General features: G+C 44.0%; 1 protein-coding gene across 4 annotated transcripts in view; it reads right to left on the bottom strand.

Moving 5' to 3' along the window:
- The window catches only part of NAA25 (N-alpha-acetyltransferase 25, NatB auxiliary subunit), a 209941-nt gene that overhangs the window by 64255 nt on the left and 120413 nt on the right, over positions 1-25273 (bottom strand). For all 4 annotated transcript variants that reach the window (XM_033956518.1, XM_033956515.1, XM_033956517.1 and 1 more), the window contains exons 14-17: positions 22476-22656; positions 17539-17638; positions 11434-11585; positions 10349-10474 (exon numbers count right to left, since the gene is read on the bottom strand). In XM_033956518.1, the coding sequence (XP_033812409.1) occupies positions 10349-10474; positions 11434-11585; positions 17539-17638; positions 22476-22656 (559 nt within the window). The remainder of the gene's footprint in view (positions 1-10348; positions 10475-11433; positions 11586-17538; positions 17639-22475; positions 22657-25273) is intronic.

The raw sequence follows: 25273 nt of genomic DNA on the forward strand, positions 1-25273 counted from the left end.
TGTGAAAGGGTACAGAGGTTTTGGGAACAAGTATTTGATTATGTGAGCAGATTAATTCAGACTCCACTTAAGCTGAATACTGAAAAGGCACTGTTGGGACTAAGAATAGAAGGTTTAACATCTTCTCAATCTAAACTTTTGGACTTGGCATTTATAGCTGCCAGATTGACATTAGCTCAGCAATGGCGTATGTTAGATATGAGGGAACGTCTGGGAATAGTGTGTGAGAAATATAGACTATCGGCCCTCTTAACAAACCAACAGGCAAAGTTTAATGATATATGGGAGAGTTATATTGAAATGGAAAAAGAAGCTCTATAAAAGAAATGAGATGTATATTATCCTATCCTTATGGATCGGGAACCAGGTCTCCTGGGAGGGGGGTGGGGGAGGTAGGGAATGGGATTGTTTTAATAGTAGCAGCAAAACTAGACTACCAACTCTCCAATTTACTGATAACGACTCCAGACTACAAATCGTTTAGAAAAGAAATAAAAACCATCCTATTCAAGAAATCCTTGAAGGCAAACTAACACCGCAAGACTCATCCCAATTATCTGAAGCAACTCACTCTACTTTTCAATTCCTCTGGAAATGGCCAGATAACTTCTTTTGTAATCCGCCTTGAACCGCAAGATATTGGCGGAATAGAAATCAGTAATGTAATGTAATGTAAGATGCATTATCTTTATTAGTTTATTAAGGTTATGTATTACATTCAATGATAATTGTGTTGTAATGAGATTATTATATTAAAATTATTAAATTAAGAATAAAAAATAATTTAAAAAAAAGCACAGTTACTTACCGTAACAGGTGTTATCCAGGGACAGCAGGCAGATATTCTTGACTGATGGGTGACGGCACCGACAGAGCCCCGGTACGGACAATTTTAGAGTGATTGCACTCTAAGAACTTGGAAAGTTCTAGCAGGCCGCACCGCGCACGCGCGAGTGCCCTCCCGCCCGACAGAGGCGCGCGGTCCCCAGTTAGGATAAGCCAGCTAAGAAGCCAACCCGGGGAGGTGGGAGGGACGCAAGAATATCTGCCTGCTGTCCCTGGATAACACCTGTTACGGTAAGTAACTGTGCTTTATCCCAGGACAATCAGGCAGCATATTCTTGACTGATGGGTGACCTCCAAGCTAACAAAAAGAGGGATGGAGGGTAGGTTGGCCATTAGGAAAACAAATTTTGCAAAACAGATTGGCCGAAGTGTCCATCCCGTCTGGAGAATGCATCCAGACAATAGTGAGATGTAAAAGTATGAACTGAGGACCAAATAGCAGCCTTGCAGATTTCCTCAATAGGCGTGGAACGGAGGAAAGCCACAGATGCTGCCATAGCTCTAACTCTATGGGCCGTGACAGAACCTTCCAGTGTCAGTCCGGATTGAGCATAACAAAATGAAATGCACGCTGCAAGCCAATTTGACAACGTACGTTTAGTAACAGGACGTCCTAATTTATTCGGATTAAAGGACAGAAAGAGTTGGGGAGATGATCTGTGGAGCTTAGTACGCTCTAAATAGTAAGCTAGAGCCCACTTACAGTCCAAAGTATGCAGAGCCTGTTCTCCAGAATGCGAGTGAGGCTTCGGAAAGAAGACAGGCAGAACAATAGATTGGTTGAGATGGAATTCAGAGACAACCTTAGGGAGAAACTTTGGATGTGTACGCAGAACCACCTTGTCATGATGGAAGACTGTAAAAGGTGGATCCGCAACTAGTGCATGTAGCTCACTGACCCTCCTGGCAGAGGTAAGAGCAATAAGGAAAAGTACCTTCCAAGTGAGAAACTTGAAAGAAGCGGTAGCCAAAGGTTCAAATGGAGGCTTCATTAAGGCGGAAAGAACTATATTGAGATCCCAGATAACAGGAGGGGCTTTAAGAGGTGGTTTCACATTGAAAAGACCCCGCATGAATCTGGACACCAAGGGATGAGCTGAGAGGAGTTTTCCATGGACTGGCTCATGAAAAGCAGCAATAGCACTAAGGTGGACTCTGATGGAAGTAGACTTGAGGCCAGAGTCAGACAAAGAAAGAAGATAATCCAACAACGTCTCCACTGCAAGGGAAGTGGGATCAAAATGATGAAGAAGACACCAGGAAGAAAATCGAGTCCACTTCTGAAGGTAACATTGCAGAGTGGCCGGTTTCCTGGATGCGTCCAGAATGGAGCGAACGGGCTGAGACAAAAGAGTATCAGTCGAAGTCAGCCCGAGAGATACCAAGCTGTCAGGTGCAGAGACTGGAGGTTGGGATGTAGAAGGGTCTCCTGATGTTGTGTAAGCAGAGAAGGAAACAGTGGAAGAAGAACGGGTTCCCTGGAACTGAGTTGAAGTAGAAGGGAGAACCAATGTTGTCTGGGCCACCGTGGAGCAATCAGAATCATGGTGGCTAGTTCCCTCTTGAGCTTGAACAAGGTTCTTAACATGAGAGGCAGAGGAGGGAAAGCGTACAGGAACAGATTGGACCAATCGAGGAGAAATGCATCTGCTGCCAGACGGTGGGGAGAGTAGAGTCTGGAGCAGAATAGGGGCAGCTGGTGATTGTGAGGAGCTGCAAAGAGGTCTATCTGAGGAGTGCCCCACTGAGCGAAGATGGACTGTAGAGTTAAAGGATCGAGTGTCCACTCGTGAGGCTGGAGAATTCTGCTGAATTTGTCCGCTAAGGAATTCTGTTCTCCCTGAATGTAGATAGCTTTCAGGAATAATTGGTGATCTGTGGCCCTAGCCCAAATCTTCTGGGCCTCCTGGCACAAGAGGCGAGAGCCTGTCCCACCCTGCTTGTTGATGTAGTACATCGCAACTTGATTGTCTGTGCACAGCAGGAGGACTTGAGGAAAGAGAAGATGCTGGAAGGCCTTGAGGGCATAAAACATTGCTCTGAGTTCCAGGAAATTGATGTGATGCTTCATTTCCTGAGCTGTCCAAAGTCCTTGAGTTTGGAACTCATTCAAATGAGCTCCCCAGGCATAAGGGGAGGCGTCGGTGGTGATGACAAGTTGATGAGGAGGTAGATGGAACAGAAGACCTCTGGAGAGATTTGAAGATATCAACCACCATTGTAGAGACTGACAAAGAGATGATGTTACAGACATGTGACGTGAGCAAGGATCCATCGCTTGGGACCACTGGGTAGCTAGGGTCCATTGAGGAGTGCGCAGGTGAAGACGTGCAAGTGGTGTGACATGAACTGTGGAGGCCATGTGACCCAAGAGTATCATCATTTGCTTGGCAGAGATGGAACGTTGTGGAAGCACCTGCTGACATAGAGATTAAGAACATAAGAACATAAGAACATAAGAACTGCCATCTCCGGATCAGACCTTCGGTCCATCAAGTCCGGCGATCCGCACACGCGGAGGCCCTGCCAGGTGTACACCTGGCGTAATTTATAGTCCACCATATCTTTATATGCCTCTCTTAAGGAGATATGCATCTAGTTTGCTCTTGAAGCCTAGGACGGTCGATTCTGCAATAATCTCCTCTGGGAGGGCATTCCAGGCGTCAACCACCCTCTGAGTGAAGCAGAACTTCCTGATATTAGTCCTGAACTTGCCCCCCCTTAGCTTCATTACATGTCCTCTAGTCCGTGTCAAATTGGACAGTGTAAATAATCTTCTCTGCTCTATTTTGTCGATTCCTTTCAGTATTTTGAAGGTCTCGATCATATCCCCACGCAGTCTCCTTTTCTCAAGGGAGAACAATCCTAGTGTTATAAGTCTATCCTCATATTCCAGTCTCTCCATACCCTTCACCAGTTTTGTCGCTCGTCTCTGCACCCTCTCCAGCAGTTTTATATCCTTCTTTAGGTAGGGAGACCAATGTTGGACGCAGTATTCCAAGTGTGGTCTGACCATTGCCCTATAAAGCGGCATTATAACTTTCTCCGATCTACTCGAGATTCCTTTCTTTATCATGCCCAACATTCTATTTGCCTTCTTTGCCGCTGCCGCGCATTGTGCCGACGGCTTCAGGGTCCTATCTATCAGTACACCCAGGTCCTTTTCTTGTTCACTCTTCCCCAGAGTTGCACCTGACATTGTATACTCGTATTCCTTATTCTTATTTCCTAAATGCATTACCTTGCATTTCTCCACATTGAACTTCATCTGCCATTTCTCCGCCCATGTTTCTAACCGACACAAGTCGCTCTGGAGTTTCTCTCTATCCTCCTGCGATCTGATCGCCCGGCATAGTTTTGTATCGTCTGCAAACTTGATGATCTCACTGGATGTTCCTTCCTCCAGGTCATTGATATAAATATTAAAAAGGATCGGCCCAAGTACCGAGCCCTGGGGTACTCCACTAGTCACTTTCTCCCAGTCGGAGAACTTCCCATTTATGCCCACTCTCTGCTTTCGGTTTTCCAGCCATTTGCCTATCCATCTTTGTATATCTCCCTCTATGCCATGGCTTTGTAGTTTCCTGAGAAGTCTTTCGTGTGGAACTTTGTCGAACGCTTTCTGGAAGTCCAAGTATATTATGTCCACAGGCTTCCCACTATCAATTTGCTCGTTCACGGTCTCAAAAAATTGGAGTAAATTCGTCAAACACGATTTCCCTTTCCTGAATCCATGTTGACTGGGTTTCATCAAGTCGTGTGCGTCCAAGTGCCGGACTATGCTATCCTTGATCAGTGCTTCAACCATCTTGCCGGGGACCGACGTAAGACTCACAGGCCTATAGTTGCCCGGTTCCCCTCTCGATCCTTTTTTGAAAATTGGCGTGACGTTCGCTATCCTCCAGTCGTCCGGTATCTGTCCAGTTCTGATTGTCAGGTTTGCAAGTTTTTGCAATAACTCTCCGATTTCAACCTTCAATTCCTTTAAGACTCTCGGGTGAATTCCATCCGGTCCAGGGGATTTGTCACTTTTAAGTTTGTCGATCTGATAGTATATCTGGTCTAAGTCCACTTCAACTGATTGAAGCGTTTGAAGACGGTTGGACGGCAGAAACGCTCTCATGAGGACTGTGTCCAAGATTGCTCCAATGAATTGAAGTCTCCGAGTGGGGATGAGATGAGATTTGGGTAGATTGATCTCGAACCCCAGCAAACGTAGAAATAGAATGGTCTGGTTGGTGGCCTGGAGTACTGTCTGAGATGAATTGGCCTTTATTAACCAATCGTCCAGGTAAGGAAACACCTGAAGGTGGTGGGAACGTAGAAAAGCAGCCACCACAATCAGACATTTGGTAAACACTCTTGGAGAGGAGGCAAGACCGAAGGGTAGCACCTTGTACTGGTAATGACAACGATTGATCATGAAGCGTAGGTACTGTCTGGAGGCCAGATTGATCGGTATGTGAGTGTATGCTTCTTTGAGATCGAGGGAACATAGCCAGTCGCCTTGATTGAGAAGAGGGTAAAGAGTGGCTAAAGAGAGCATTCTGAATTTCTCTTTGACCAAGCATTTGTTGAGATCGCAAAGATCTAGGATGGGTCTGAGATCTCCTGTTTTTTTTGGGAACTAGAAAATAACGGGAGTAGAATCCCTGCCCCTTTTGATCTAGAGGAACTTCCTCTATGGCATTCAGAAGGAGGAGGGATTGAACCTCCTGAAGAAGGAGTGAAACCTGAGGAGTGTTCAAAGCAGACTCTCTTGGCAGACTTTGGGCAGGAAGTGTCTGAAAGTTGAGAGAGTAGCCGTGGCAGATGATGTTGAGGACCCACTGATCCGAGGTGATGGTTTCCCAACGGCTTATGAAAAGAGTAAGGCGTCCTCCTATGGGCTGCGGAAGGTGGGCGGCAGGATGGAGACTGGCTATGTCCTGGAGAACCAAGTCAAAAGGGTTGAGTGGATTTTTGTGAAGGGGAAGGCTTCACCTGTTGTTGCTGCTGTGCTGGTCTAGCAGCTTGCCTCTGTTGTTGCCTCTGACGCCTGGGTTGCTGCGGGGTCTGTGGTAAAGGACGAGCCACAAATCTACGCTGGTAGGCCGACTGTTGGCGAAAAGGCCTGGTAGGTGGGGTTTTCTTTTTCGTTTTAAGGAGAGTGTCCCATCGAGTCTCATGAGCTGAGAGCTTTTGGGTAGTGGAGTCCATGGATTCTCCAAACAGCTCATCCCCCAAGCAAGGTGCATTGGCCAGGCGATCTTGGTGATTGACATCGAGTTCTGAAACTCTAAGCCAGGCCAGTCGCCGCATGGCCACTGACATAGCCGTGGCCCTAGAGGTCAGCTCAAAGGTATCATAGATTGATCTGACCATGAACTTACGAAGTTGTAAGAGCGATGAAGAAGTTTGGCAAAAGGCAGATTTTTTACGGTCAGGGAGGTATTTCTCAAAAGTTGACAAAGTTTGAATGAGATGCTTAAGGTAGAACGAAAAATGGAAAGCATAGTTCCCAGATCTATTAGCTAGCATCGCATTCTGATACAACCGTTTGCCAAACTTATCCATGGCCTTACCTTCTCTGCCAGGAGGGACAGAGGCGTACACACTAGCCCCCGTGGATTTCTTTAAAGTAGATTCTACCAGTAAAGACTCATGGGGGAGTTGCGGTTTGTCAAAGCCCGGAATAGGTATGACCTTATATAAGGAGTCCAGTTTGCGAGGAGCTCCTGGAATGGTCAAAGGTGTCTCTAGATTTTTATAGAAAGTCTCTCGCAAAATATCATGGAGAGGCAATTTTAAGAATTCCCTTGGAGGCTGGTCAAAGTCCAGTGCATCGAGAAATGCCTTGGATTTTTTGGATTCAGCCTCCAAGGGAATAGAGAGAGAGTCGCACATCTCTTTGAGAAAAGAGGTGAAAGAAGTTGCATCAGGTTTGGAGGATGGATCTAAACCAGAAGGATCCTCGTCCCCTGACGAACACTCTCCCTCAGAGAGGAAAGGCTCCTCTGAATCACCCCACAGATCAGGGTCCCTCACTTGAAAGCTACGGTCCCGTGACTCCGGTGTGGAGGTTCTAGGTGTCGAGTTTTGTGAGTCGACTTACCAGACCTCTGAGAAACGGTACCGGGAGATGTCATCGGGCGTGCCGGTGCCAAAGTTTGCACCGCCTGGTGTAAAGACCTCGGTTCCGGAGCTAAAACTGGCATGGATACCGAGGAAGCTGTTTGTACCGGTACCGACAAAGTGGATGCCGATAAAAGAGGCTGTTCCACTGCTGGTACCGGTAGTTCAGACCGGACCGGGACTGGAAGGCTCGGTGTCAGAAGAGCAGGCAGGAGCTGCTGCAATTGCTCTTTGAGCTGTACTTGCAGGACGGCGGCAATTCGCTCGTCCAGCGAAGGCACCGGTACCGTTTTTTTCTTCTGCTGTACCTTTGGTGCCGCTCTACACTCCGAAGAGGAACCCGAGGTCGAAGGGCTAACCTCAATCGGAGCGGAGCGCTTCCGCGGGCGCCTCGAGGTCGGCAGGATTGGGCTCGCTGCCACTGAGACTGGAGGACGCTCCAGCGGGGAAGGCTTCTTAGCCGGCTTACCTGAGGGATGCGACGCCGGCACGGTGTCGCGCGGCGTCGATGAGGTAGGTGCCAACTGTGTCGGAGCCGAAGTCGGGACCGATGCCGCCGAATCCGACATCTCGGTACCAAATAAAAGTTGCTGTTGGATCTAGCGGTTTTTTAACGTTCTCTTTTTGAGAGTGGCACAGCGGGTGCAGGTGGACGCCCGATGGTCAGGACCCAGGCACTGTAAGCACCAGTTGTGCGGGTCAGTGAGGGAAATGGGCCTTGCGCACCGCTGGCACTTCTTAAAACCGGGTTGGGGGGGCATGAACGTGAAAACGGCTTCTGCCAAATCGAAGGCCCCGCCGAGGCGAACCCGAAAAAGAGAGGGAAAAAAAAAAAAGAAAATTCTTTTTTTTTTTATTATTAAAAAAAGAAAAGAAAAAAGGGAAATACAAATTCCGAAAAGGTTTACGCGAGCGGGAAGGCGAATGAGAAAAAAGTTTTCAACAGCCGTTGAAAGTGCATCTTCTTAGCTCCGCGGAAACTAAGAAACTGGGGACCGCGCGCCTCTATCGGGCGGGAGGGCACTCGCGCGTGCGCGGTGCGGCCTGCTAGAACTTTCCAAGTTCTTAGATTGCAATCACTCTAAAATTGTCCGTACCGGGGCTCCGTCGGTGCCGTCACCCATCAGTCAAGAATATGCTGCCTGCTTGTCCTGGGATAAAGATGTGAATCACTTGTTTACTTTTTCCAAAAAATACTGTGACTAGGGGCTTGCAATGAAACTACTAAATTAGTAGCTTTAAAACAAACCGGATAAAATATTTCACATAACGAGTGATGAGGAGTGGTCTAGTGGTAGAACTGCCGCCTCAGCACCCTGAGGTTGTGGGATCGAATCCCAGCATTGTTCCTTGTGATCCCGGGCAAGCCACTTAATAAGCAGTGGATTTTCCCAAGCCATCTCAATAATGGTCTATGGACTTCTTTTTTAGGAAATTATCTAAAACTTTTTAAAACTCTGCTAAGTTAACTGATTTCACCACGTTTTCTGGCAACAAATTCCAGAGTTTAATTACATGTAAAGGGGGTGGGGTGGGGGAAGAGGATGGGACTTGTATACTGCTTTTTTGTGGTTATACATTTAAAGAGGTTTACATAAGGTATATACAGGTATTTATTTTGGGGCAATGGAGGATTCCTAAGATAAACAGCATAACATATGTTTTACTACTTGGGATCTGGGTTGGCCACTTTTGGAAACAGGATACTGGACTTGATAGACCTTCAGTCTGTCTCAGTATGGCAATTCTTATGTTCTTAGTAAAACCTAAGAAAAATATGGCGTTAGTTTTTATTTCTTGGATCTGGATTTCAACAGATTCTTGAGTTTAACAATAGCACCCCCTAGTGTTCAGCTGGGCTAAATTACAAAAATAATACTCTGTATGTGTGGTATAATTAAAAGGGAATTTATGGATAGTAGAACTCTCGATATCCTGTCTGAGTAAATGTCTGGCGAGACCTAGTAAAGCAGATGGGGAAAGATTTAAAGATCTAAATATGCATACTTTGGAAGAGAAGTGAGATAAGAAAGTACAGTAAAATTTCAGTTAAATTTCAAATAACCAGCAAAAATTGTTGGCCCCCACCCAAAAAAAAAAAGAGTCTCACACACTCCTAAGACAACGTCCAAAGTTGTGCTGCTGACCCAATAGCCACCCCTCCCTCCAGTCCCAGAGGTATCAGCAGCAGCCACAAGTCTCCCTCCCTCTCTTTGTTCCCAAAGCAGCAGGTAAGCTAGTCCCGACAACCCCACCCTCACCCTCCCTTCATTCCCAAAGAAGTAGAGCTCGTCTTGACAACCCCCCTTCCTCCCTAACTCCGTTCCCAAAGCAGCAGAGCCAGTCCTGACAACGCCCTCCCTACCTAACTCCGCTCCCAAAGCAAAGTGCTGGTCTTGACAAACCCCCTCCCTCCTCTCTCACTCAATCATTCACCCAACGCTATAGCGGCAGCCAGTGAGCAGAAGAAGTACCAGTAAACAGGCAGCTTCAGGCCAGCCCCGCCAGAGTCTTTTCTCTGCCATGTCATGTCATAGAGAAAGTGTCCTTTTCTCTCAGAGCTCCCTAATTTCTCCTCTGCTCTTTCCTTTGAAATATGGGGTGCCACAAGGTTCCATTTTAGTACCTATGATTAACATTTTTTTTTTTTTTTTAACACCTATGGCTTTGTTGATTCAAACCCCTTGAATCGACTTATTTACGTTGATATACGAATTTTGGCCACCACTGATGTTCACAGTTCAAATGATGGATTTAATAAGAACATAAGAATAGCCTTACTGGGTCAGATCAACGGTGGCCAATCCAGGTCACTAGTACCTAGCCAAAACTATAGGAGTAGCAATATTCCATGCTACCAATGCAGGGCAAGCAGTGGTTTCCCCCATGTCTTTCTCAATAACAGACTATGGATAAACTTGGTGAACTTGCTAAGGAGTCAGATCAAAATTGATCCCTGAAAAGGTCTCTAGACTAAATTAAATGAAATCATATTAAAATGAAAGCAGTCAAGATCCAGAGAGGAAAAGTTTAATTTCTTACTCCAATGCTAGTCAATTTAGTTGTTTTATTGGACAGACATTTCTCTATTTAAACAACATTAAACGAATGTTATCTTTCTTGTACAATTGATTTAGACAAAATTTTAAAAACACTATCAAAGCCAATTGCTTTCCTCAAAATGTTATTACTTCTACTAACTCAAGCTTACTTCATAGTTCTAGAGTTTATGTTCTGCATTAAGCAGAGGGGTTTGCAAGAAAAAAACACTGATTCAAAATTCAGAGTTTAATATGTTCTGATATAGGAATAGTTTTTATTCTACAAGCATATAGCATTTATGTTTCCTTTACCGTGCAAGCTGTGAGTTACATAATACTCCATTTACCTGTCTTTAGGATCCCAATTAAAGAGAACATTTAAGTCTCTGTTGTCACGTAGGTCATTCCAAGGAATGTCGTCCTCTTCTGGACTCAAACTCATGGATTTTACACTCTCTTCTAAGCTAGTTGATCTGCAGAATCAAAAAAGGTGTTAAAATGATAAGACACAGAAGCTCTTGCATAAGCCAACAGCTGGCATAACAGTTCCATTACCTCTTGTCTACAGAGAAAAGAATATGATACCAAGCAAAGAAAACCATTCTTTTAATATGGAAACTCAATCAGTCTTCAGAAGTGCTCTTAAGTCTAACATAACGCATATACTAGCCAAACGACTTTAAAAAAAAATTACAGGTATAATGCAGCATAATTAAAAGTGGTTCTTTAGTACAGACAGGGAGAAATGGTGTGTATGTTAGAGGCAGGTTTTCAGCACAGGAAACAAGTGCTGGATTCAGAAATGTTTCTCTTGACTACATTTCTTCATAGAGTGTATTAGCTTAAATCAAAACTTATCTGGAATAACCATATATCATTTATAAGTATCTTAACTCACCCACCCCCTTTTTTTACTAAACCGCATGATTATTAGCGCAGGGAGTCACGCTGAATGCTCCACACTACTCCCGACACTCATAGGAACTCTATGAAAGTTGGGAGCACTGTGGAGCATTCAGCGCAGCTCCCTGCGCTAATAACCACTATCACGGTTTAGTAAAGGGGGGTGTCCATTTGCAAGATTTTTTTTAAAACTCCAATTAAGACATCTAGCATGTGTATAAACCTTTTCAGGTCAGCAAAATTAGAACACCAACTTGAGAGAGACTAAAAAAATAGGATAATTTTCAAAAGAATTATTTGAAACGATGAATTGTCTGTATAAACTTAATTCATGCAGGGAGGTGATGGCATATGACTGGCTGGTACCTATTTCAGAATTTATAGTATGCCAAAGGGCTGCCCATCCTGGGTACGCAGGGCATGGCAGCAAGGCTGTCTTTCTGGGCGATACTGGAATCCTGTACAATTGAGAAAGCGTTCTGCTTCTGCTCAGGACTTTCACATGCTCCTATGGTTCCAGCATACGTACATATTGGCTTCCAGTACGAGGTCTAAGAGCATCCGTTCAGTGCGGACTTGTGCAAAATGAAGCGAATTGTTCAGCCTGTTTCTAAAAGCAATAAATTCTGGTATCTTCTCAAATGCACCATATTTATATGCTTGAATAATATATTCTGAGGTCTAGATGGGGGAAAAAAGAATAAAGGAAACAAATCTGATTACTATTACATTAATATGAAAATTAAAAACAGATAAAATAATTTAATATAAAAACTAAATCCTGTAAAAATATTGTATTAGCCTGACAAATTCAATCTAATCTACTTCCCCTTTGATTTACAACTATTTTTCTCTGTTTGCATTGATTTCCCATGAAGTTTTTTTTCCTTTTCCAAATTTTTAATAAAAGAAATAACATATAATAAAAATCATATACAACACACCATGATAGCACAGATGAATACACAATTAACATTTCACCAATGACATATTGTCAACTCTTCAGTATATGGCCAAATAGTCTCCCTTACCCACTAAAGCAGGGGTGTCAAATGTCGGTCCTCGATGGCCACAATCCAGTCGGGTTTTCAGGATTTCCCCAATGAATATGCATGAGATTTGCATGCACTGATTTCATTGTATGCTAATAGATCTCATGCATATTCATTGAGGAAATCCTGAAAACCCAACTGGATTGCAGCCCTTGAGGACCGACATTTGACACCCCTGCACTAAAGCGACCAAACAGAACAAAAACACAAGAGAATCCTCCAATTATACCATTCTCAAACCCATCTCCTAATCCATCCCCCTCCCACCCATTAACCCTCTAGAGGCACGTGTATGGAAACCAGAGCAGGACTGAACAGAGAAAATCATCAAGATATAATATTATGGGCCGAAATCTTTCACACCAAGAAATATAAGGGGTCCAAACCTTATGAAAATATGCTAGCCTATTTCTGCGCAAGACAGTTAACTTAGACATCAATTGACTTTATGAAGGACAGCATCTAGAAGTGGCTGCCATTAACAGGCGGCCAGCCATCACCACTTGAGTGATCCATTTACGCTAGCATTTCAATAATACATGTGGGGCCACATTTGCAAACAGCATTCAATTGATTTACCCACTGAGATATCCAAGACCTCTGAGATAAAGCCCATTACCTGATCCCAAAATAGTTGGGCCTTGAGGCAAAGCCACCAAATATGGGCCCCACAGGCTCTCCAACACTGATCTGTACCCGTACCAAATATGGCTTTCAAACGCTTTGGGGTATAATACTACTGATACAGCATCTTGTAGCCATTTTCAACCATATTACTGGCAACAGAGACTCGCAAAAGACAGCTAAGTTGTCTCTCCCATAACTGAGTTTCATAAGTCTTGCCAATTATATTCTCCCAAGCAGATTGATATTTAGTTGGCACTGGAATAGAGAGCAGTAGAGATATATGAAAGCGAGTAATGGACCCCCGACTGCTCCACTGCAATACAGCCCGTTCTAATGGCGTGGGAGGTTCAAGACCCATATGCCTGGAAAATTAAAAAGGTATGGGGAAGGGGACACGCGTGCGTGTGGCCAGGGGAAGGGGCGAAGAAGGTGGCGGGGGAGGGGCCCCACTCACCCTCGTTATGCCACTGTATGCAGGAAAAGTCCATAGACTGCTGTTGAGACATAAATGGGAGAAGCCACTGCTTTCCCTGGATCAGTGGCATGGACTGCTGCTATTATTTGGGTTTTTGCCAGGTACCTGTGACTTGGATTGGCCTTTGTGAAGATGGGATATTGGGCTTGATGGACTATTGGTTTGACCCAGTAAGGCTATTTTATGTTCTTGTCAGCAGAAGTGGTCTATAAAGAGCAGTGGCTTTAATTTTCTCTTTAATTTACTGACTTCCGTTTTTGCTCTTAATTCCTTGGGTAAGGCATTGTACCACATTTGGGCCATAACTGAGAACATTCTCAACCTCATCTGTTCATATTTAACGTACAAACGTAAGGAAGTTCTTCTTCACCCAGAGAGCGATAGAAAACTGAAACGCTCTTCCGGAGGTTGTTATAGGGGAAAACACCCTCCAGGGATTCAAGACAAAGTTAGATAAGTTCCTGCTGAACCGGAATGTACGCAGGTAGGGCTGGTCTCAGTTAGGGCACTGGTCTTTGACCTAGGGGCTGCCGCGGGAGCGGACTGCTGGGCATGATGGACCACTGGTCTGACCCAGCAGCGGCAATTCTTATGTTCTTTAAAAGAAGGGGATTCCTGATGAATGTCTCCATGCTTATATGATAAGTAATTTTTTTTCTAAAATTTAAGAATTTTGTTGAAACTTTAACAAAATTGCTACATCAATATCATGGAGATAAGCTAAATAAAGGCAAAAGCTAGAGTACGGGACCTATGAGGAATTGAGTGAAAGGATCATGATGACAGCTTTTGGCTCCCAGGAGTCAATATCAACAGCTGTTGACAAGACGCAACTTCTTAGCTCCATGGAAACTAAGAAACTGAGGGAACTGCGCGCCTACGTCAGGCAGGAAGGCACTCGCGCATGCGCTGTTCAGGCTATCACAAACTTTCTAAAGACTTAAAGTGGCGATGCACTTTTAAAGTGGTCCATACCGGGGCTCCGTCGGTGATGTCACCCATCAGTGAGAATATACTATCTGCTTGTCCTGGGATAATATACTTTAAATCTATATGATGTTTAGCATAATGACAGTTCCTCCAATTTCCAACACACACAGCTCTAAAATACTCTCACCTCCTAAATTTATCCTTTTCTTTATACTCCATCCTAAGATAATGGACGAAATGGGTTGGGAACTGGCTTGGAGGTAGGCTTCAGAGGGTAGTGGTGAACGGCACCCCCTCTGAAATGACGGAGGTAATCAGTGGAGTGCCGCAGGGCTCGGTCCTGGGCCCGATCCTATTCAACATCTTTATAAGAGACTTGGCAGAAGGGCTGCGAGGTAAAATAACATTATTCGCCGATGACGCCAAACTAAGCAATGTAATGGGCAAAAGCACAACAGACATAAATTCAATGTCCGACAACATGATGCACAACCTACTCCTACTGGAGCGCTGGTCTAGGTCCTGGCAACTCAGCTTCAATGCCAAAAAATGCAAAGTCATGCACCTGGGCAGCCAAAATCCATGCAAGACTTACACCCTTAATGGCGAGATCCTAACAAGAACTGAAGCAGAATGAGACTTAGGGGTGATCGTCAGTGAGAACATGAAGACTGCCAATCAAGTGGAGCAAGCTTCATCCAAGGCAAGGCAAATCATAGGTTGCATACGCAGGAGTTTTGTCAGCCGTAAGCCTGAAGTTATTATGCCATTGTATAGATCCATGGCGAGGCCCCACCTGGAATACCGTGTGCAATTCTGGAGGCCGCATTACCGTAAGGATGTGCTGAGACTGGAGTCGGTCCAGAGAATGGCCACCCGGATGGTCTCGGGACTCAAGGATCTCCCGTATGAGGAATGGCTGGATAAGTTGCAGCTGTACTCACTCGAGGAACGCAGAGAGAGGAGTGACATGATCGAGACATTCAAGTATCTCACGGGCCGCATCGAGGTGGAAGAAGATATCTTCTTTTTCAAGGGTCCCGCGGCAACCCGTGTAAAATCAGGGGCGGGAAACTGCACGGGGACACTAGGAAATTCTTTTTCACTGAAAGGGTGGTTGATCGCTAGAATAGTCTTCCACTTCAGGTTATTGAGGCCAGCAGTGTGCCTGATTTTAAGGCCAAATGGGATAGACACGTGGGATCTATTCACAGAGAAAGGTAGGGGAGGGACATTGAGGTGGGCAGACTAGATGGGCCATGGCCCTTATCTGCCGTCTATTTCTATGTTTCTATGTTTACTGTAACTTGGTTTCTCTCATTAGCCGACAGCAAGAGGGAAAATTTCCTCCAAAACCAAATTCCAGAGTGCCACTCATACCAGTAGAAACTACCACACCTTCCTCTTAGAGCTTAACAGAAGGGCATATGCCTACTGGCCATTTCCAGTTAACAAGTTCCTTAAACCAGCCCAATGCCACTGTCCCCATTCCTCATCTCCATTCTGATCCTGCACAAGATGAGATTGTCACCAGCAAGTGATGTTGGGCTGGGCTTTTGCACAAAAGCAGCACCAAGAGGTATATGCTTCTGATGTTCTAGGCTGGCACTGGGCTCCCCTTAAATTCACTGGGAGAAGAGGAGCCTTACTGGGCTTCTTTCTTTCCATGGTGAGTATCTGAGATCTGGACATTGAAGCTGAAACACTCGGGTCCACTATCAGGATCAATATCAGAGTTCTGACCAGCTACCTGGTTTAAAGGGAAGCAGCAGTCCCGATATAGATCAAATTTAAAAACACTTCCATGAGCTTGAATACAAAACAAAAATTTGGGTATTTTACTGCTGAATTACAAAGACAATGCATGTTTTTGCCTGGGATACTAATTTTAAAAATAAAGGGAGACATTAAATAAATATTTAGTGGATGAAAATTAGTAACACTGCAGCTATGTAGATGTAACTGTTTGCAACACTGGAGAAGGATATCCCCTTATCCCATTTCAACTGGCCTTAAATATCCTGAAAGATGCCTCCCTTTCAGCCTTGCATGGAGTGAAATTGGTCATGGTTCCATTTACACTGAACTAAACTTTTTTTTTTCCCTGCCTGGAATTATATTTTATTGTATTTTGATTTTTTCTGAGTTTCTGCCTGTCATGAGGCCCATCTCTAATCAATGTATTCTTTCATCTCATGTATTTTATTTCCTATAATTCATCTTTAAAGGTTATTTAGCATAGATTGTGTTCCTGTCTAGGATAGTTAGGAATATCTGTGGAATACCTATTCTTAAATGTTATCAATTCTTTCCTTACTGTATTCTTTTTGTCAAATTCCATGTTATTAAATTCTTATTTTCTGTATTCCTTCTTTTACCACCTAGAACCGAAAGGCATTGTGCGGTAATAATAATAATAATAATTTTATTCTTATATACCGCCATACCCAGCGAGTTCTAGGCGGTTTACATCAATTAGATTAGGATCTGCCTAGACGGCAGATTTACAATTATTTATCAGAAATTGCAGCTTTAAACAAACTAGAGAGAGGATGTGGATAGCAGGGAAAAAGGAAGGCCTCATGAGGGAGGCGAAGTGGGGAGGCGGGGAGTTATTGTCGGGGAGGGAGGGGACAATTTGGGTCTTGTTTGCTGAAAAAGTAGGTTTTAAGTAGTTTTCTAAAGCCAAGGTAAGTGGGGGCCTCGAGTATCATTTGGGCTAGCCATGGGTTCAGCTTAGCTGCTTGGAAGGCGAAGGTTTTGTCCAGGAATCTTTTGAGGTGACAAAGTTTGAGTGAAGGGAAGGCGAACAGCTGAATACGACGGGATTTCTTGTTGGTGCGATAGAGGTTGAAGTGGGGGTTGATGTAGCTTGGTGAAGAACCATTTACAGCCTTGTAGCAGAAGCATGCAAATTTAAAAAGGACTCTAGACTCGAATGGCAGCCAGTGAAGTTGGTGGTAGAAAGGGGTGACGTGTTCCCATTTCTTTAGGCCAAAGATGAGGCGCACGGCGGTATTTTGGATTATTTTTAGTCTCCTGGTTGTTTTCTTCGTGGCGTTAAGGTATATAATGTTGCAGTAATCTAGAATGCTGAGGATGGAGGATTGTACAAGAAGGCGGAAAGAGGTGTCATTGAAGTATTTTTTTATGGTGCGAAGTTTCCAGAGTACAGAGAAGCTTTTCCTGACGATGAGGTCGGTGTGAGTTTCTAAGGAAAGGTTTTTGTCCAGCGTGACTCCCAGGATTTTTAAGGTCGGTTATGTTATGTTTTTCTAGTCTGGCCCAACTCCAAAAGGAGTTTAACACACCCGATCTAAAGGATTCCCAGGGACTCCGGTTTGGAGACTTCCACAATTTGTGCACAGGATTCCAGCTTAGCAAGAAACACCCCCCCCCCCCATCATTCTACCTCTAGAGGATTACAGAAAGGACTTATGATCACCAATGTTGATCTGCTATTTTAAAATGAACTACATGCAGTTACCACAAACAACCCCCCCCCCCAAAAAAAAATAAAAAAACAAAAAACAAGAGACTTTTCACTTACATCTTTCTGGTTGGAGTGAAAAAACCTGAGTGCAAAATTACAACACTGTGAAGCAGCAGCATACTGGCCCAGTGATTCCGCATACCGTGTCAGCAGGTATCTAGAACAAGAACATTTTCTATCAAGTCAATATCAAACACATATTAGTGTACAGACACCTATCAATGTGAGTAGGGACTAGGGACTACGAAGATTGGGAAAAAAAATCAAATCAACAAATACTAAAAAGATCCTTTTACTAAAAGGTGCTAAGAAATTAGTGTGCATTAAGTGTCATGTGTACCTTAGCAAAAAAGAAATTTAAAACTTCTTCATTTATCAGAGGGTGGTTTTTGTTTTTATTGTTTTTGGGTTTTTTTAATATATATAAAAGCATGGCATGGAAATAACCATGGCTTTAAATGTTTTACCAAAAGTAAACCAGAAATACTTTCAGCAGAAAGATTAATTATGCCTGGTCACTTTTCAAGCCTTTTCTTTAAAACACCGATTCCATGTACATGCAACAATTCATGTGTGGCCAGCAAAGTGAATCTTATTCCAACAGAAAGCAGATAACCATGAAATTAATAAGTCACAAACTGGAGTGGAGGAGTGGCCTTGTAGTTAAGAGTAGCTGCCTCAGAACCCCAAGGTTGCGAGTTTGATTCTCACTGCAGCTCCTTGTGATTTTGGGAAAGTCACTTAATACTTCATTGCCTCAAATAAGTACCTGTCTAAAATATGTAAACCAATTTGATTGTGTAAATCACAGTCCCATCCCCTTTAGCCTCTATAAGTCATAATTTTCTCGGTAAAAACTACAAATGCCACACCGGAGCCAGATTCAGGCTAAGCAGAATATACCGTACTAGTCTTATAGCCTGTTACATTAACGGGTGCTAGAATATATGTGTGTGTGTGTCTGTCTTTATTTCTCTCTCTCTCTCTCTCTCCTTAGCAGCTTTCTGTATTTCTGTCTTTCTTTTTCCTTGGCTGTTCACCACCACCCCTTGCCTGCTCCCCTGTCCATTCTCCCTTCCTTTTACCTCCACCACCACCTCTTCACTGCTCCCCTTATCCAGCAGCAGCCCTTCTCCCTTTGTTTTACCTCCCCCCTGTCCAGCAGCACCTCTTTCCTGCTCCCCTTGTCCAGCAGTAGGCCTCCCTTCCTTTTTCTTCCCCCCTGACCATCAGCACCTCTTCCCTTCCCCTGTCCAGCAGCACCTCTCCTGCTCCCCCTGTCCAGCAATAGGCCTCCCTTCCTTTTTCTCCCCCCTGTTCATCAGCACCTCTTCCCCTGTCCATTAGCACCTCTTTCCTGCTCCCCCTGTCCAGCAGTAGGCCTCCCTTCCTTTTTCTTCCCCCCCCCGTCCAGCAGCACCTCTTTCCTGCTCCCCCTGTCCAGCAGTATGCCTCCCTTCCTTTTTCTTCCCCCCCGTCCATCAGTACCTCTTTCCCTGTCCATCAGCATCTCTTTCCTGCTCCCCCTGTCCAGCAGTACGCCTCCCTTCCTCTAGTGTTTTAGCCCGTTACATTAACGGGTGCTAGAGTAGATGTCTTGTCTGGTTTTTTTTTGGTCTCTCTCTCCTTGGACGCTGTCTGTCATTCTTTCCATTCAGTGTCTGTCTCCCTCTCTCTACCCCTTCCATCTACTGTTCACCCTCTGTCTTGCCCCTTCCATTCACTGCCCTCTTTTCTCTTTCCATCCAGGTTCCGCCCTCTCTCTCTCTCTGTTCCATATGGCATGTACTCCTTCCTTTCCCCTTTCCTTTTCCTTGGTCTGGCATACCTTCCTCTTTCCCTTGTCATCTCTTCTTCCCTCCAAGCCATTCTCCCCCATCTGCTCCCTTTCCTCCTTGAAAGTCATCGGGCAGCAGCAGCATTCACAATTTATTGTTGTTGCCGGCTTCAGGTCTTCCTCTCTGGCGGGTCCTGTCTTCATGAAAACAGGAAGTAGGGAGGACCCGCCAGAGAGGAAGGAAGCAGCAAATTGTAAACGGTGCTGCTGCCCGAAGCACCCGAGGAAGACCGCTTCTCTCCCCTCCCAGCCCAACCCCCGCTGACTCTCCTATCTGTCCCTCCCATGCGACCCTGAGGGAGGGATACAGCTGGACCTCCAGGCTTTGTTAAAAAAAATTACAAACGATGGCGGCAGTGATGTGGGGGGGGGGAGGGTTTGAAAAGGTGGAGTGTCGGCGGTGCTTCAGGGGTTTGAAAAGCCTGACCTAAGCGAGAGTCGTCAATTTTGGTGGTTTGAAAAGGTGCAGTGTTGCGGTGCTTCGGGGGTTTGAAAAGCCTGACCTGAGCGAGAGTCGTCAATTACGGTGGTTTCAATTTGTCACGGCGGCTCCTATCTTGATCCCCGCCTTTGTAAATTTCAGCCATGTTTAAAAAAAAAAAAGTACCAACGATGGCAGCAGTGCTGGGGGGGGGGGAGGTTTGAAAAGGTGCAGCGGCGGCAGTGCTTCGGGGGTTTGCAAAGTCGCTCGATGTCAACTTCGGCCGTGAAGCATGCCGCCTGTATCGACTTTGGTTGTGGAGTATGGGGTCTGCGACAGAGGGAACTTTGTAAGCGTGCATGCACACTCTAGCCGGCCACAGCCTGACAAATCAGGGATCAGGGAACACAGCGGTAAGAGTGCGCATGCGTGCTTAGTATTTTATTATATAGGATTTTTTGCTCCATAAGATGCACCTGTAACAATTTTTTACCCCCCCTTTTGAAATACCCTTAAATCTTGGTGATCCAGCAGTGTATCAGCTTTCTGCACTCCTCCCCCTCCCGCGCTAGACAGCTGCCTCATTATATCAGGGCCAGTGGTGCACAAGGTAGGAGTGAGCTTTTTGCAGGACTCACGAGAACTGATGGCAGCCATTCAGGGAGCGGTGCAGGGTCAGGCTGGAGTGCGAAAAGCTCGCTCCTGCCTTGAGTGCTGCTGGCCCCGATATAATGAAGCAGCTGTCTAGCGCGGGAGAGGGAGGAGTGCAGAAAGCTTGCTCCTGCTGATACACTTCTGGACCACCAAGATTTAAGGGTATTTCAAAAGGTACCGAGGGGGGGGGGGTAAAAAATTGTTATACGCACTTTTGGGGAGAAAAAAAGTGCGTCTTACGGAGCCAGAAATACAGTATATTCTGCTTAGCCTGAATCTGGCTCCAGTGTGGCATTTGTAGTTTATACCGAGAAAATTATAACTTATAAAGGATAAAGGGACTGTGATTTACACAATCAAATTGGCTTACATATTTTAGACAGCCATCCAGCAAGTGAGGGGCAGGAGCGTGGAAAGTTCACTCTTGCCAATATACCACTAGACCACCAGAGGGGGGACAGGGTACAGGGCCTGGCATATTTTATGAAATATATTAGTACACCATTTGGCTCAGAATATTTTTTTTCTTGTTTTCCTCCTCTAAACCTAGGTGCGTCTTATGGTCAGGTGCATCTTATAGTGCGAAAAATATGGTAAATTCTAGTTAAATTAAAGTTTATGGATATCCTTCCCCCCTCAATTCAATCAGAAGCAGTGCTGAAGAAATTCAAATCTCTTCTCAAGATATACTACTTTAATCCTGCTTTTGGTGAGCAGCATGTGTGCGGAATGCCTCAAGAGTTAGTTAACAGAATGTAGGGTATGAATGATAAGAGATCATAATATCCATAATGTATCCATTGTTCTGTGTACATTACATTACATTGATGTCTTCTATCCCACCAATACCTTTCAGTTCTAGGCGGTTTACAACAAGAAATTAGCCTGGGCATTCCCAGGGAGCTTACAAGGTTGATAGCTATAGTATGTGTCAGGATCTAGGAATGGTTGATACGATTTGGTTAGATCATTTGACAAATTTCTTGAATAGTATGGTTTTCAGTTCTTTTCTGAATGTTTTGTAGTTGGGCGTCGTGGTCAGCAGATTTGAGATGTGGTCGTCTATTTTTACTGCTCTGGTGGCTAGTAGACCGTCATATATTTTTTTGCTTTGCATGCCTTTGATTGAGGGGTGGGTAAAGTGTGCTTGAGTTCCCCTTGGTCTGGATGTGTTTTTCCTGATTAGGCGGTTGTTCAGATAGCTTGGTCCACTTCCATTTAGGGCTTTGAATGGGGTGCAGTAGAATTTGTGTTGTATGCGTGCTTGTACTGGGAGCCAGTGAGTGTCTTGGAAAGCTGAGGTAATGTGGTTGTATTTTTTCAGCGAGTATATTAGTCTTAGGGCTGTATTTTGTAATTGTTTTAGCATGTTGACGGAGAATGACAGGTAAAATATGTTACAGTAGTCCAGGAGTCCTAGGATTAGCACTTGTACTATGAGTTTGAACTGTTTGTTGTTGCAGTGTTTTCGATTTGTCTTAAGTTGCACGTGGTTGCAAATGCCTTCTGAACCGTTTTGCTGATTTGAAGTTGCATGGTGCAGCCTTTGTCTACGATTATTCCCAGCAGTTTTAGGTTGGTTTGTAAGGGATATGTGATGGAGTTTATTTCTAGGTTTGTTATGGTTGGGGTTTTGTTCTGTGTATTTGCAGTATGGTTTCTCTACGATGTAATTTGTGTGGTTGTCTATCCTATCTAAACAACACTGGCGTTCTTTTCTGTCCTTTTTGATTTTTATGGTTGTACACTGCTCTGGTCTGTGCATCAGTTTAAAGCAGTATAACAAGAATTCAAACAAATAAATTAAGATAGGCATGAGCAGCTCCAGCAGCAGACTGCCAAGAACATTTTGAACTCTGGCAATTAAGCTGAGGACCAGCACGGGACTTCACCAACTCCGAAGGACTGAACTAAGCATTTCTGTTTCCTAAATATCTATGTAGCTTAGGATAGTATACAACCAGTGAGCTTAGGCAACTACTAAAGCCCTGGTGTTTTATACATCTTTTCAAGTATAGAGAACAGGTTTGATTTAGATGTGGTTCAACACAAATAGCTGTACTTGACTGTTTTTAAACATACCCAATAGTATCATGCTGAATGTGTTTTGCATCGAGACTGGAATAAAGATCCATAACAGGTTCAAATGCACCCAGCATGCAGTAGATTCGAATAAGCAGTAGTTTGAATTGGGCGTCAGAAGAGCTATTTGCTAATCCTTCTTCTAGTAACGTCAGGGAATGCCACACTGCATCCTCGTCACCTGAAAATGAAACAACAAACCACCATCCCTTAAAAAAAAAAAATCAAATTACTGAAAGAAAAAGGATCAAGTGGAAGGATGCAAAGAGACTTATTTTAGGGAATTCCTCTCAATACCAAAAGCAGTTAAGATTTTTTAAAATTTGATTATACCTATGCCTTCTGAATCCCAGGACATATAAGTTGGAAATGTTAGTGTTTACTGTTCAGATAATTAGGTATTTTTGTAAGGGGAGATAGGATGGAGATGATGAAAGGGGAGAGAGAGAGAGGGCAGACAATATGAAAAGAGGGAAGAAAGAAAAGAGGGAGATACTGGTGGAAGGGGAAATGCAGTGTGGAAACGCTGGATGGAAATGGGGAGAGAGGAGGCAACCGCTGTATAGAAGGGGTTAGATGCTGGATGGAAAAGGGGAGAGAAATGAACAGATACTTGGGGGAGAGACAGGAAGGAGGGAGATAATGATGGAAGGGAAAAGAAAGGGCAGATATAGGAGTCAAACACTGCATAGAAGGGGAAGAGAAAGAGGTAGAGTTAGTGAAAGACTGGAAATAAGAAGTAAAATAGGAGAGCCAGGGCGAGGGAAAGAGACGTAAAGCTGCTGGAAGACCGTAAAAAAGAGAGAACTTGAAGACTAGATAGTAAGAATGAGTTAAATCTCGATAAAGAGGCAGAAAAATAAAAATTGAAGAAAGCTGAAAGGAAAAGGAGGAGAGAAAAATCCTGGCAAGAGACTTAAGAGAGAGGAAAGCAGAAACCAGAGAAGTAAATGGTAAGAAAACAAAGGTAGAAAAAATTTTTTTTTAAATTCAGGATTAAGTGGTATGATATCCATGTGTATAAAGGTCAATTGTCAGCGCTGCAATCCCAGCAACACATTCAACCCAGGGTCTTGGCTCCCGTACTGGAGTGCCAAGAGAGAGAAAGAACTTCACACAAACAAAAATCAATACAATATCACAAAAGCTTTCGGGAAACAGAACCTGGTCAGTTTAAGTGCAACTGAATCCTCAGGTCTGTCTCAAAGAATCCCTGCCAGCCCAGTGCCTTTTATTATGATTTAGATCAACAGTTGTCGATCAACATGTCATCTCAGTTTCATTACATGGTATATAATTCATTGCTGCAGCAAACATTAGAGGAAGCAGTGGATTGCATGTTGTTTCTAAAATGGACAAACAGTTTTACATTACCTTTCAAAGTGTTTCTTAGATATATTATGTTTAATATTTTATGTATGTATGGTTGTAATCCGCTTAGTTTTTAGGAGGACTATAAGTCTCTTAAATAAACATGTCGCTGATCACATTGTCATTTTCAAGTCAGCAAAATCCCATTACCTTGCAGGAAAAACCCCAAACCTAGGCACCAGAACCAGATAAGAACATAAGCATTGCCTCTGCCGAGTCAGACCATGGGTCCATCATGTCCAGCAGTCCGCTCCCGCGGCGGCCCCCCAAGTCCATGACCTGTAAGTGATCTTTTACCTAAAACATTTTATTTCCTAATCATTTAATATCCTGTATAGTAACCCTCTAACTATACCCTTCAATCCCCTTTTACATTACATTACATTAGGGACTTCTATTCCGCCTATACCTTGCAGTTCAAGGCGGATTACAAAAGAGCTAACTTGACATTTCCAGTGAAGTTACAACAGTTTTGGGGGTTTTTTTGGTTACAAGGGAGGAGAGGTACCTGGATTAATTCCGGAAGAACTTGCAAATTGGATATTAAATTGACTGTACGTTACTGTGTGATATAACAAATAGATTACAGTTAGAGTACAAATAAGATTACGTAACATTTCAGGGATCTGAATACTTGGCTGGTGTTTTGGGGAGGAAGAGATTATTTACCTTCAGGAAATCATCTAATCCCATTTTGAAACCCAAAATCGTACTCTGCCCTACCACCTCCTCTGGAAGCGCATTCCAGGTGTCCACCACCCTCTGAGTGAAGAAGAACTTCCTAGCATTTGCTCTGAATCTGTCTCCTTTCAATTTTTTTGAATGCCCTCTTGTTTTTTGTTCCCCCGCCAGTCTGAAGAATCTGTCCCTCTCTACCTTCTCTATACCCTTCATGATCTTATAAGTTTCTATCATGTCCCCTCTAAGTCTCCGCTTTTCCAGGATAAGATGCGACAACATTGTTCCTCCCTCTCCCATGAAAGATGCACAATGATTATCACTATAACATATAACTAATCCTGTTTATCAACCATTCTGTGTCTAAAAACCGTTGAGGGGCACCATGTTGGATGTTGTCTTAATTCCCTGTTCTCTTCCTATATTGCTTAATAACCCCTGTCCACATTAGCCTCTTCATGATTTCCTGCAAATGTCAAGGATGTGCATTTCATAAGCAAGCAATTTTCAGGCTAAAGCTCGTTTCTCATCAGGTCATAAGCTGTAAGCAATTTAATCAACATAACATTCCCAAGAATTTGATTTCACAGCAAAGTTCTGTTCTTATGGCCTTATAATCCTTTATATATATATATTTTCTGAGGGGCCCCTTATCTTCACATAGTTCCTACTGGGCCAATCATTATAAATATAGGGCTCTTTTTACTAAACGGTGGTAGAGGTTTCTACCGCAGGCCAGCGAACTAAAT

Source organism: Geotrypetes seraphini, chromosome 8, assembly GCF_902459505.1.
Source record: "Geotrypetes seraphini chromosome 8, aGeoSer1.1, whole genome shotgun sequence".
Lineage (NCBI taxonomy): Eukaryota > Metazoa > Chordata > Amphibia > Gymnophiona > Dermophiidae > Geotrypetes > Geotrypetes seraphini.